This window comes from Dryobates pubescens, chromosome 2 (genome assembly GCF_014839835.1).
Source record: "Dryobates pubescens isolate bDryPub1 chromosome 2, bDryPub1.pri, whole genome shotgun sequence".
NCBI lineage: Eukaryota > Metazoa > Chordata > Aves > Piciformes > Picidae > Dryobates > Dryobates pubescens.
The window spans coordinates 23,192,328-23,203,250 of record NC_071613.1 but is presented as its reverse complement, the minus strand read 5'-3'; the positions used below and the strand labels follow the sequence as shown (position 1 = coordinate 23,203,250).

General features: G+C 39.1%; 1 protein-coding gene across 1 annotated transcript in view; it reads left to right on the top strand.

Moving 5' to 3' along the window:
• The window catches only part of RBM44 (RNA binding motif protein 44), a 44,490-nt gene continuing 33,567 nt past the window's right edge, over positions 1–10,923 (top strand). The window contains 14 exon segments of the mRNA XM_054172918.1: positions 1–846; positions 849–904; positions 906–1,458; positions 1,592–1,650; positions 2,774–2,950; positions 3,466–3,640; positions 5,014–5,116; positions 5,428–5,547; positions 6,177–6,247; positions 6,345–6,418; positions 6,878–7,076; positions 7,834–7,979; positions 8,081–8,208; positions 10,748–10,834. Coding sequence (XP_054028893.1) covers positions 1–846; positions 849–904; positions 906–1,458; positions 1,592–1,650; positions 2,774–2,950; positions 3,466–3,640; positions 5,014–5,116; positions 5,428–5,547; positions 6,177–6,247; positions 6,345–6,418; positions 6,878–7,076; positions 7,834–7,979; positions 8,081–8,208; positions 10,748–10,834 — 2,794 coding nt within the window.

Sequence of the window (10,923 nt, the reverse complement as noted above, 5' to 3'; positions counted from 1 at the left end):
ATGGAGTTAGAAAAGAAGAGCAATGTTGAAAACAAACCAAGGTGCTTCAATCAGACCTCCCAGCTGTTTTCTTACTCTGAGGAAGCTGAGCAGATGCTCGTCAGAGATGTTGCACCAGAAGCTAACCACTCTGGCTTTGTCCAGGCATGTTCTGCCAATGTTTCAGTATTAAACTGTTCAGAAGAAAACTTACCTTATTTAAGTTCATCGTTAGATGCAGACATTGAAATGTATAATAAAATGAGAATGAGAATTTGCTGTGCAGAGGCAGGTGAAAGCAAAGAAGCTGGTATGTTGGGAAGGACAGGTGACAATATGCACTGTGACTGCGGAGTGTGTGATGATTGCAGGCAAAGCTGTTTAAGTGAAGATTCACAGCTGCAGTATCTCAGTGCTCATGAGCAAGATTTTGATGATAAGAATAGTTCAAGTGAGTTTTCTGAGCAAAGGGAAACTACAGGAATTGAAACTTTAAAGTGCATATCTCCATTTAATGAAGTTCCAAAGGGTGAAGTCACACAGGAACACAATCTCATTGACGTGTCAGAAGATTGCTCTGCTTCTGAATATGGTGCAGGTGACCAGACCTGCCCCGAAGCAGCAATGCCAGAGCTTGCTGACCAGCTTCAGGATTCTCTGTTTCTGCCAGATTCCAATGACATGACATGCAAGCATCAGGAAGAGCAGACAGAGTATCATAGCATTGTCTGTGAAAGCCTGCTGGAAAGTCATTCTTGTGGGAGAAAAGACAGAGTCTGTCCAAGTCTGCTTTTATGTGACAGTGTAGAAAATGGAGAAGTCAAAGACATCCCACTGAGTGGTGAAAAGAATGACAGACACATTTGTAGCATCTCAGTGAAGCAAGATGGTCCTTTCCTGTCACCAGTGGAGAGGGCCTCTGCAGTAGCCATGCAGTTGTATGAATGTGCAGGTCACTCTGACTTCTACAGCTCTGAAGACCTGGGGGTGTGTGCACATGGTGACGGCTGTCTTGACTGCGCTGCAAAGGGTGTTGAAACCCAATTTCCAGTTGCTGAAATTCTCACCACTGAGAATCCCTTTTTTGAGGTGGAAGTTGCAGATAAATCCTCCTGTGGAAATACCAGCTTTCTGAGCTCAGGGACGGAGTGTCGTGAAGCCTTGAAACACGTTCACAGTGACTTTGCAGTTAATCAGGCTGTTGATGCAAGCTCTGATTTTAGAGCTTGCTTTACAACAAGTAGAAGTTCCAGTGCTCAGGTTTCTCTCTCATCCAGAGCTGTTAATACAGAGATAACAATGATGAACAAATCTCGGCCCATGGGTTGTCACTATGAAACCCATACAGACATTGCTTGTAATACAGAGTGGTCATGTGGAGCCAGTGGTACAGAGAAAGTTTGGTCACAGCTTACTGAGGTGCTAGAAGAACGCTCAGAAGGCAATGCTGCAGCAGCTGAAAGAAGGTCACAAATTCAGGTAATTAAAAAACTAACAACCCACAAACAAGCAGTTTCATATATAGAACTTTCTAAATATAAAGTTGCTTGGGACTTGTCCTTATGCATGTTAATCTGTAACCTTTTCTTATGTTTTATGTTTGCCTGTTTAGGAGCAGGAGATATCGAAAAATGAGTTCTGTAGCAGCAGTGTAAAGAGAAATACTGACAGGTGGGTTGTGAGTTGTTTGAAATTCAAGATGCCATGTAATATATTTTTCCATGATTGAAAGATTGTCCCTCACATAGCAAAAATTACAGTATTAGCAATTGGTGAGCTGGAGGGTAGGAAGGGACCTGGGCAAGTGAGAGAAATGAGCTGAAGATTCCCAAAGTCAAACAAATACCAAAGTAGCCTTGGTCTGCAGTTGCAGACTAGCCAAGATCAAGAGTATAAATCAGCAGTGCTCCCATATAGCAAAGATGGGAAACCACATCCTGGGGCTGCAGTAACGAGCACAGCCAGCAGCTGGCTGGTAAGTCACATCTGAAAAGGTATCTCCAGAGTTGTGGGCGAGATAGGCAGACTGGGGGAAGCCTACCAAAGGGCCATAGGGATGGTGAGAGGAGCTGCAGGAGCACCCAATCTGTGGGAAGAGCTGAAGGGTGTAGGTTTGGTAGCCTAGAGGGGGGATGGCTGAGGAGATGGGGACCCTCCCTGCAGTTCTTGGCAATCTGGTGGTGGGTTGCCAAGAAGATTTGAGTCAGATTTTCAGATTTTTAGCAGATGTGCATTTTGAAAGGGTAAGAGCCAGAAGTTTACAGTGGGGAGAATTGTAAGTGGATGTAAGAAAAAGTTTCTTACAGTGGGAGTGGTATCAGTACTTTATCCTTTCTTGGAGATTTAAAGCATAAAAAAACCCCCACCAAACCCAGCATCAAAGCTGGGCAGTCTAAGTCCCCAACGTTGTTATTAGCCCTACTTTGAAGAGAGGTTTGCTCTGCAACCTCCAGAGAGTCTTTCTAACTTAAATTATTGTGTGAGTGGGAACAGAGAATAAGTGTCTCTTAGCAGAGTTTATAAGTTTCTTTTTGTTCTTGACAACCATGCTTTTTGGATAGAAATCATTATGGTGCCTGTGCAGTTCCCACCTCTTGGTTAAAGCTGATAATGTAAAAACTCTGTAGGACTAATTTTTTTTCTGTGTAGTAGCTGGGAGGAACTGATTTAATTTTTCTTTTGTTCCTGAAATCATATCAAAACCAGCTTCTGAAAGCTGCTTGTTTCAAAGTAAAACATAATGAACATAAAGTATTGGTTCAAAGACTTCAAGATTTTGTTTGTTACTTTAAAGGCCAATAGATCTTGACAAACAGGCTGTGAAGAATTCTGCATCAAGCCACTGTCAAAAGTTACTGCAGAGAGCAATTGAAGCTGAATTGCAGATTCTAAAGACTCATTATTACATGTGCTGTCAGCACTGCTTGAGGATTTACAAACTGGCTTTGGAGGAAAGAATCTGTTTTGGCAGGTGTGTACTTAAATATCCTTCTAAATGAAATGGTTAACTTGGCTAAAAGGCAATAAATGTGGCTGGTGTGTTCTGTCTATAGCTGGTAATGGTGTTTATAGTTATGTTTATTGTCCAAAAGAGTTTACATTCTCCTAACTGTCAGGTTTTATTTTCAGGCTAAAATTTTCTGTACCATTTGCAGACCCAGAAAAACACAGTTTGTTTCTAGGAAAGTCTTTCTGTACAGGAAGAAAAGTACTGAAGGAATAGTCCAGAGTGGACAAGATGCATGCAGTGGGTTAGCTGTAAAACCTTGTTCCCTTGATATCCTGTAGTAGAGTTCAAGGGAGCAGGCTGCAGTGCTGTGAAAGAGGGCATGGCTTCAGCGGGCTACTGTGGGGTTGAGCAGTGAGCTCCTCTTGTGCCACGTGGAGGAAGCTTTAAATGCTGTACATTTGGGCAGTTCTATAAGCAGTCAAGTAAATCAAATGTCTGTTGAAGCTGCTGTCATTTTCTTACATGTGTTTTAACAGATGTATTCAAAATGCCGAATTACGTTCATCTGTCACATTGGTTTTGGAAGAACTGAAAAAGAAATACATCATCATGAGAATGCACATAAACAGAGGTGTACCATTAAATGCTCTTCCACCACTATCAGTTGAGATTAAGTTACTCCAAATCTCCTCTTCTTATGTCCCCTGCAAGGTAATTGCTTCACTGCTCTTTGTTTTTTAATAACAATAATTTCAATCATTTTCTTCAGAAAATTAAGACACTTTTTTCCCTTTTTTTTGGCAGCTGTTCAGGCATAATCTTTGCTATAAGTAAGTAGCCCTCGTTTGTGGTATTTATTAAAGTATAAATGTCACTTAAAATTCAATCATAATATAGATGCGAGTTTAAAAGGTGTTAAATGTAGAATTTCTTTATCTCGGGATGCATCTTGTTGCTTCAAACTGCTCACTTGAAAGACTAGCATAGAAATTTGGGTACAGTGGTTTTATTTTAAGGAAGTGTTCACTTTGTAATTTTCTAATATGCAGACTGTGGAGTTTTTCATTTACAGGCAATTCTTCTGTTTCCCTCCTTTCACTACTAAAATCTTTGTCTCTAATCTTAATGCTGCGTGTCTTCTAAAAAAGCTGCCAAACCCCACTAAACCAAAAAGACTGCTGCCATCAAAAATAACACAAGCATACAAGCAGCCTTACTGCTGTGGAGATCATTCAGTTATGAGGAGTGATAGAAAAACAGCTTTGTGTTTCAGGCAAACGTGCAGTATTGCATGTTCAAGAACGGTGTACAGTCACTTTATGTAAGTGGAGATTAAAACACGTTTGGTTAGAAGTGTTTCATGCATTGGGTAAACAACTTGAGATCTTTTTTTCACATTTCTTTAAGTATTTGTAAAAGGAATCAAAACTTGGACAGAGATTTCAAATAATGAGGCCATATGCTGAAATTTCACTCAGAAAGCCATCTCTAGGTATAAAGGAAAACCAGCTTGACGTAAGCCTAGAGCACAGCTTCAAGATTTAGGTTGCGACCAATGCTTTCACAAAATAAAGATGTGGGAAAACTGTGGTTCTATTTTAAGCAAAGCTTTATTAACCACATTTTGTTTTACCATGAGCTTTTTGAAATACTTTAATTTTTCAGAGTACACAGTGTCATTGTAGAATTTAAAATATTTGTGACCTATTTTGTGAGAAATGCTTGGATCTGTTTTAGTTCTGTTTCGGGCATAAATGAAGCTGGCTTCAAGGCATCAAAACCACAAGAGAGAAATACTAATCTCAACAAGGTAGGGTTGTTTTTCTTACTGAGTTTTCTAGACATCATGTTGTGAAGCATGCAGGCATATGCAAGTGCACAGTCCTCAGGACTCAAACTGGGATTCTCTGCCAGTAATGGTAAATGCAGCTGATGTGACTGAAATTTTGCTTGGGAGTCTTCGAGGATGATCAGTAGGTTAACTTCTTTAAATTTACCTCTTTAACCATTTAATATTCTGAGGCTCAGAAAAATACTGTATAATCAGGTGCAAGTGCTATGTCATAATGGAGGTATGTTTGTAGGATAATCCACAGACTCTGTGTTTCACTGATGGCCATCAGTCACATGACTCAGCTTCCTCTAAGACAACTGAAAAACAGCATGAGGATCAGAATGTGAAATGTGGTAAGTGATCTGCCTACATGTACTTGTTAATTAAGTTGCTGGAAAGCAAAATAACCTTGTGCAAAACATATATAGGGATACTCAACCCTCCTTCCTGTGATGAATTGCTTAATGTTACATCATGTTGGCATCTTAGGAAAAATAAAAATTACTGCCTAAAGGTGACACCTAGTATGTGTCACCTGTTCAGTGCCAAGTCATGCAGGTAGCTGGGATCCTGGTAAGCATAGAAATTTAATCTTTATTTATCCATTCATATGAGATACCACAGTCTGAATTCTAACACAGTGAATTTCATTTCAATTGTCAAGGCATTGAAAGGGATGATTATTGGTTTGAAGCTAAGGAGGATTTGACAGAAGCAGATAGTTCAGTAATAGCTGAAAAAACAAAAGAGCAACAAGAAAACCAAGATACAGCTGATTTAAGAGGTGAGGTTGTGTGCTTTAAGGTGCAGTACCTAATAATGATACTTGTTTATCGTTTGAGTATTTTGTTCCTTCTGCAAGCATAAGGAAACTTGGAAAAAATGCCAGCTGAATTCTCAGATTTTTTTTTTTTAGTGACTTACAGTGTATCCTTATTCAGCTCTTTTCATTCATGTTTTTCCTTGAAAACAGTGGATAAATTCAATATAGTAAATGTCCAGCTAATCATGTAGCTAGAAATAATCTTTTTTTCTTTCCCCCCTGTTTCCTCCTCCTTCTGCTTCCTTCCCCATATTGGCTTCTTAAGAGTTACTTGGGAATGGTCTCTGCTGGGAGACTGAAGGCAGATGGTGGGGGTACTCACAGCACTGTTGCCCCAGACCAGTGTTCTCTCTGGTTGTACCTCTTCTGCCTCTTCAGACCTCAGGAAATACTCAGAAAAAAAGAGATTTCACAAACTGAACTGTTCTGCTTCTCAGGACCCTCATTTTATCTTAGAAGATACTCTTCATTATTTTAGGTTTTTCAAAGGTTTTATTTCTACACTTTCTGAAATCTACAGAGATGATGTTAGCTTGAACTGAAACAAGAAGAGTTAGTCACACTTTCTGGTTTCTTACATTTATTATTAGATACAAAGACAGTGGAGAGTGGACGTGAGGACTTCATTCCTGTTAGTGGTCCAAGTTCCTTAGTGCCAGAGGTATGCCTGTTCTTATTTATAAAGTAGTAGTAACCTCTTGTCTCTTTGAGTCATTTCATACTACACATTTGCAACCAAATATGCTTCTCTTTTATAGGGTGATTTAAGATCAAATGTCCAGGAGTATCAGATTTCAGACACTCTTACCTCTGTGACTTCTAGTAACTACAGGTACATTAATAGAAGTTGTAATTGTTTCAGAATTTTTCTGTCAAAGTAAGCAAATAATGAGAGAGAAGAAGTTGTTCATCGAGTTGTTTTAGTAATTAATGTAGCTGCAGACAAACTGATTAAAAATGTGTCATTCCAGACAGCTTCTCATTTAATGAGAAGTTAAGGAGTCTAGAATTTTCTGTTGAGTTTAATACTAGTTAATAGTCCAGAGATGAGAACAACCATGTGTTCTTACTGATAGTAATTTAATGTATATTACCTAGTTTCCAGGTGGTTTTGGTAGTTTTATGCCTTAGATGTGCAATTCCTTCCTGACACTTATCTGTAGAGGAAATGAACCAGAAAAAATAAAAGGAAAACCAGTACTGAACTTGAAAATACTTCATTAGGTAGTAAATATTTGGTTTCTCAAGTACCTACAAATAAGCTCCTGCATGAAATCCCACCTGTTCATAGCAGTCAAAGAAATGGTCAAGATAAAACACTCACTTCAGCCTCCAGTGCTGCAAAAGCACCTAATGCCACCTCTGCTTCTGAGAAAATGCATCTCCTTCCTGGAACAACTTCAAACACTTCTTGCTTTACACAAGTACCTTCAGAAACAAAGTGCCCTGATCTGAAATCATCTACGAAAGATTCGAGAGATATTCAAAAGGTAAATAATTATTACTAAGCCTCCTTTGTATGGCAGATGAAGAGCTTTAAAACTTACTGTACCTTAACACATTACATTTAATATATATAGCGAATGATGCCAGGGTAGGAAAACACGGTCTGTCAGTCATAAATTGCCAGCATGCTGCAGAAGAGTAGGAGCACCATTTATTTGCCCCTGCAGCAAATTGTGGTACTCCATCTTTTTGTTCTTAATCCAAACCATTTGCACTAAATTTTTTTGTCTTGCTTTTCTCCTCTCTTGAGTTTCCACTTGTAACACTTCTGTTCCACAAACACCTTGTGATTTTATGCAGGAAGGGCTTGGGATAATGGAGGGGAAATTCTTGCATTTTTATTGTAACTCTAAGAAACATCTCTGCATAAATATAGCGGTTTGTATTCATCCAGGCTAGTCCTTGAGGGATAAGGCAGACTTTGTAATTGCTGGTGGTGTTCTCATGAACTAGACAGATATGTACCCTCTGTGGATTTAACTTTACACACACTAGTCTTCTGGGTAAGAGAAATTTGATCTAATTTAAAGTAGCAGGAATAAATGTGTGTAGTAGTTTTATTTTGAACTACACACAGGGCAGTATGACTGGTTGTGTCAGAATAAATTATTAATCTGAACCTCTGTCTGTAGTTTTTTTATTTCTTCATGGCAGGAATATTTATTAGTAGTAAAGATACCTTCTGTTACCTGTGTGGTACTTAACTCAGTCATTATTTTGCTTGTTTTGATGTAATTCTAGGATACTGGAGAAGACCTTCTGCAGAAGACATCTGCTTCTTTCTCCTCTAATGCACATGATGCCTTTGTTTTGCCCAATACACTGAACTTGAGCAGCTTTGACAAATTAATGAGGAAACTTAAAGAAATGCATCCAGAGGCTAGCAGGTGAGAGTATTTTGGTTTCATTTCACTCCTGATGGGTAATGGATCCACTAAATGTGTTGCACAAAATGGGACGTAAACAGTTGTGTCTTCTGTTCATATAGAGACAAAATTGTGGATGCTCTGCTAGAAGTGAGGGAAAACAACAAGGGTGTCCTAAGTGGATTGTCCATCAGATCTATTGTGGAAAGGACCTCTGTAGTTCTGAGGAAATCAACCCCCAGTTGTGGGTGATAAAACCAACATAAATGGTGAGTATTCTAGCCTACAGAAATACAGTGAAATAAACCTGCTTCAATTTGGATAGCTGTATAGCCTGACCAGATTAGTAATTTAATTCAGTATAAAGCTCTGCAAGAAATACCTGCATGAATCCACTGAAACAATGGTTTCTAAGGATTGTAGGCTGGCTGCACATCTATAAACAGATAACTCACTAGCTCTATGCACTCCATAGAACTTGCTATGCTGGGGGTTTTGTTAGGCAAACTTTTACTAGGAACTCGGTGAGGAAAGTTGTCATACATAGTGTGGATAAAGGTGACACCTAGTGACCAGTCCGTGTGTAGCATTTCATAGAGAAATGCCAGCATAGGCTCAACTTTGATTTAAAAACGAATCATTTCCGTTTGATGTGTGAGATTCGGTTCTGAACTAGAAATCTAACAGGTTGTAAGGTTTTGTGTCTGCTTGTGTTTTCATGCTGAAGGACATTTTGCATGATAACACAGCACTGGACGCTGCAGGATGCTGTAGCAAGCTGATCATGCTAAAAGCACAGCCCAGAATTCCAGGGATATGTATATGGATTTTTTGCTGTAGGACATGGCATATCTTTCAGCACTGTCCCATGTGTTCTTAGCAATGCTTTATCTCTGCTTTTGTCCACAAACACAATCTGTAAGAGACTTCTTTTCCTGTAGTGTTTCTTCCTGAAACTGCACCAAATTCTTAATGCTCTGAGCTTGGTCTCCAGGCTCCTGTTTCAAGGATGACAAGGAGCCAGTTTGGTTTTAATTGATGCCACCTCTTCCAAGATGAGTGGTATTTATGCTGAGAGTTTTACGTATCTAAGTATCTTTCCTATCTATTGAATGCTGCTTTTCAGACTGCATTCTGCTACTCAGATGCCTCTGTGTGTGTTAACTGGAGTGCAGGAGTGAAGTGTAACACTTTCATAACTGGAATGGAACATTGTTCTGGGAAGTATTATCAGTGACCAGAAAATGTCTTCAGAGAGGCTGACTGTAGGTCATGTTAAATACACAGAGCGAGAGGATAGGATTTTACATGTGGCATGAGATTGTGCCTTCCATAGTGGTGTAGAGCGTGAGAGGGTCTCAATCAGTATGCTTACTTGACAGAGTTCTTTTGAAAGGATTGATGTGGCACATTGGTTAGTTTGGCATTTGCCCTATGAGCTTTTACAGGTATGAATCCAAACAAAACTGAGCAAAGAAAATACTTCATTTTAATCTGCTGACTGACTTCCATGGGACTGCAGATATGGACGTAACAACAAAGGGAACCCAAACTGTCTTGCACTTGAAAGTACTGTCAATTAGTAAGGCTGTAACACCTCAAATGTGTTGTGCCTCCGTTGTCAAGTAATTACTGAGGGTTTCCAAATGGTGTGTTGGCTTTAACATTTTGACTCTTCTTATTACAGTCCTCTTTTTCTGTTGCTTTGCTGAAGACCTGTAACAACTTTTACTTTCATTATGAGGCATCTGTAAAATAGCCAAGTCATTTGTCAGTAATGAGGAAAAAGAATGCTCATCTTTCCATAGTAAGCAATAGATGTATGTTACATGCTTACGGAAAGGTGATTCTGCTCGAAGCTTATTGCACTATTTCTGGTATGTGTATGGCTTCTTCAGGCTTTCCTGAAGGGTAAGCGTCCACTAAGACATACCACCTCAGAGCCTTAACATTCTTGCAAGCTGACGAAATGTCCACAGTTGTACAGATAATACCTGTATGTCAAGCTGGATTACGTAGTATTTAACGTGTAAGAATTTAAATTCAACTTTCTCAATAAGGTTGGAAAAGACAATCTTGCTTTTTTCTTTGACATAGCCCTGAATTGAACATCTGACTGTTTGTAGGTCCTGTATAGTTATTAATTTTGAAGGACTAACTTCATTAGAAATGGGAAGTTATAGATTTTTGGACTGAGAAGTCCTTTTATTCTCATTAGTGAGTAACAGGCATTTTTATCTGAAGAGCATGCATAACCTTTTCCTAAATCTAACTGTAAGGAGCAGTTAGCAGGAGCTGTGATGCTATACAAGTTCCTCAGTGCAGCATTAGGAATGGCTGTGTCTTTAAAATTAATCAATACCACGTGTCCATGCATGCATGGAAGCTTTCTGTGAAATGAACGATCTGCATAGTAGAAGCTGTAAAAACAGTGCAGTGGAGAGGGGGGCTGACCAAAGCATAACTACAACAGTGCTTGGAGAAACATGAAAGAATTGCCTGGAGTCTATGTATGCCTAAATGTTGTTTTGATAACTTGATTTTGAATTAATTAAAGTGTCCACCAGGTATAAATTGTTGCACAAAGATTATCTATTTTAGTGTAGTAATCTCTTTCCTGTAGTTTTTGAAGCTAGGAGACCTCACTCTTCTGTAGTACGTAACAAGATTACTACTGATGCTAGTGGTTTTTTGGGGGGATTAAAACTGCTCATACTCCTTCTGTGTAGTTTGAGTGTGTTCATCCAAAATTTACCTGCACTTTTTTCTTCTGCTTTGTTTTTGAGTAGGTGGCTTTCCAATTACGAAGACTCTGATCATCTCCCTTGAGAAGAGTTTTGCGAGTTCATTCCTCCAGCTTGTTCTGGGATCGTACTGTACTTATTGTTTCATTAATTTCAACAGATCTTAATGAAAATTCATAGCATCACTATGATATGTAGTCTTGTTCAGGAGAATATAACCT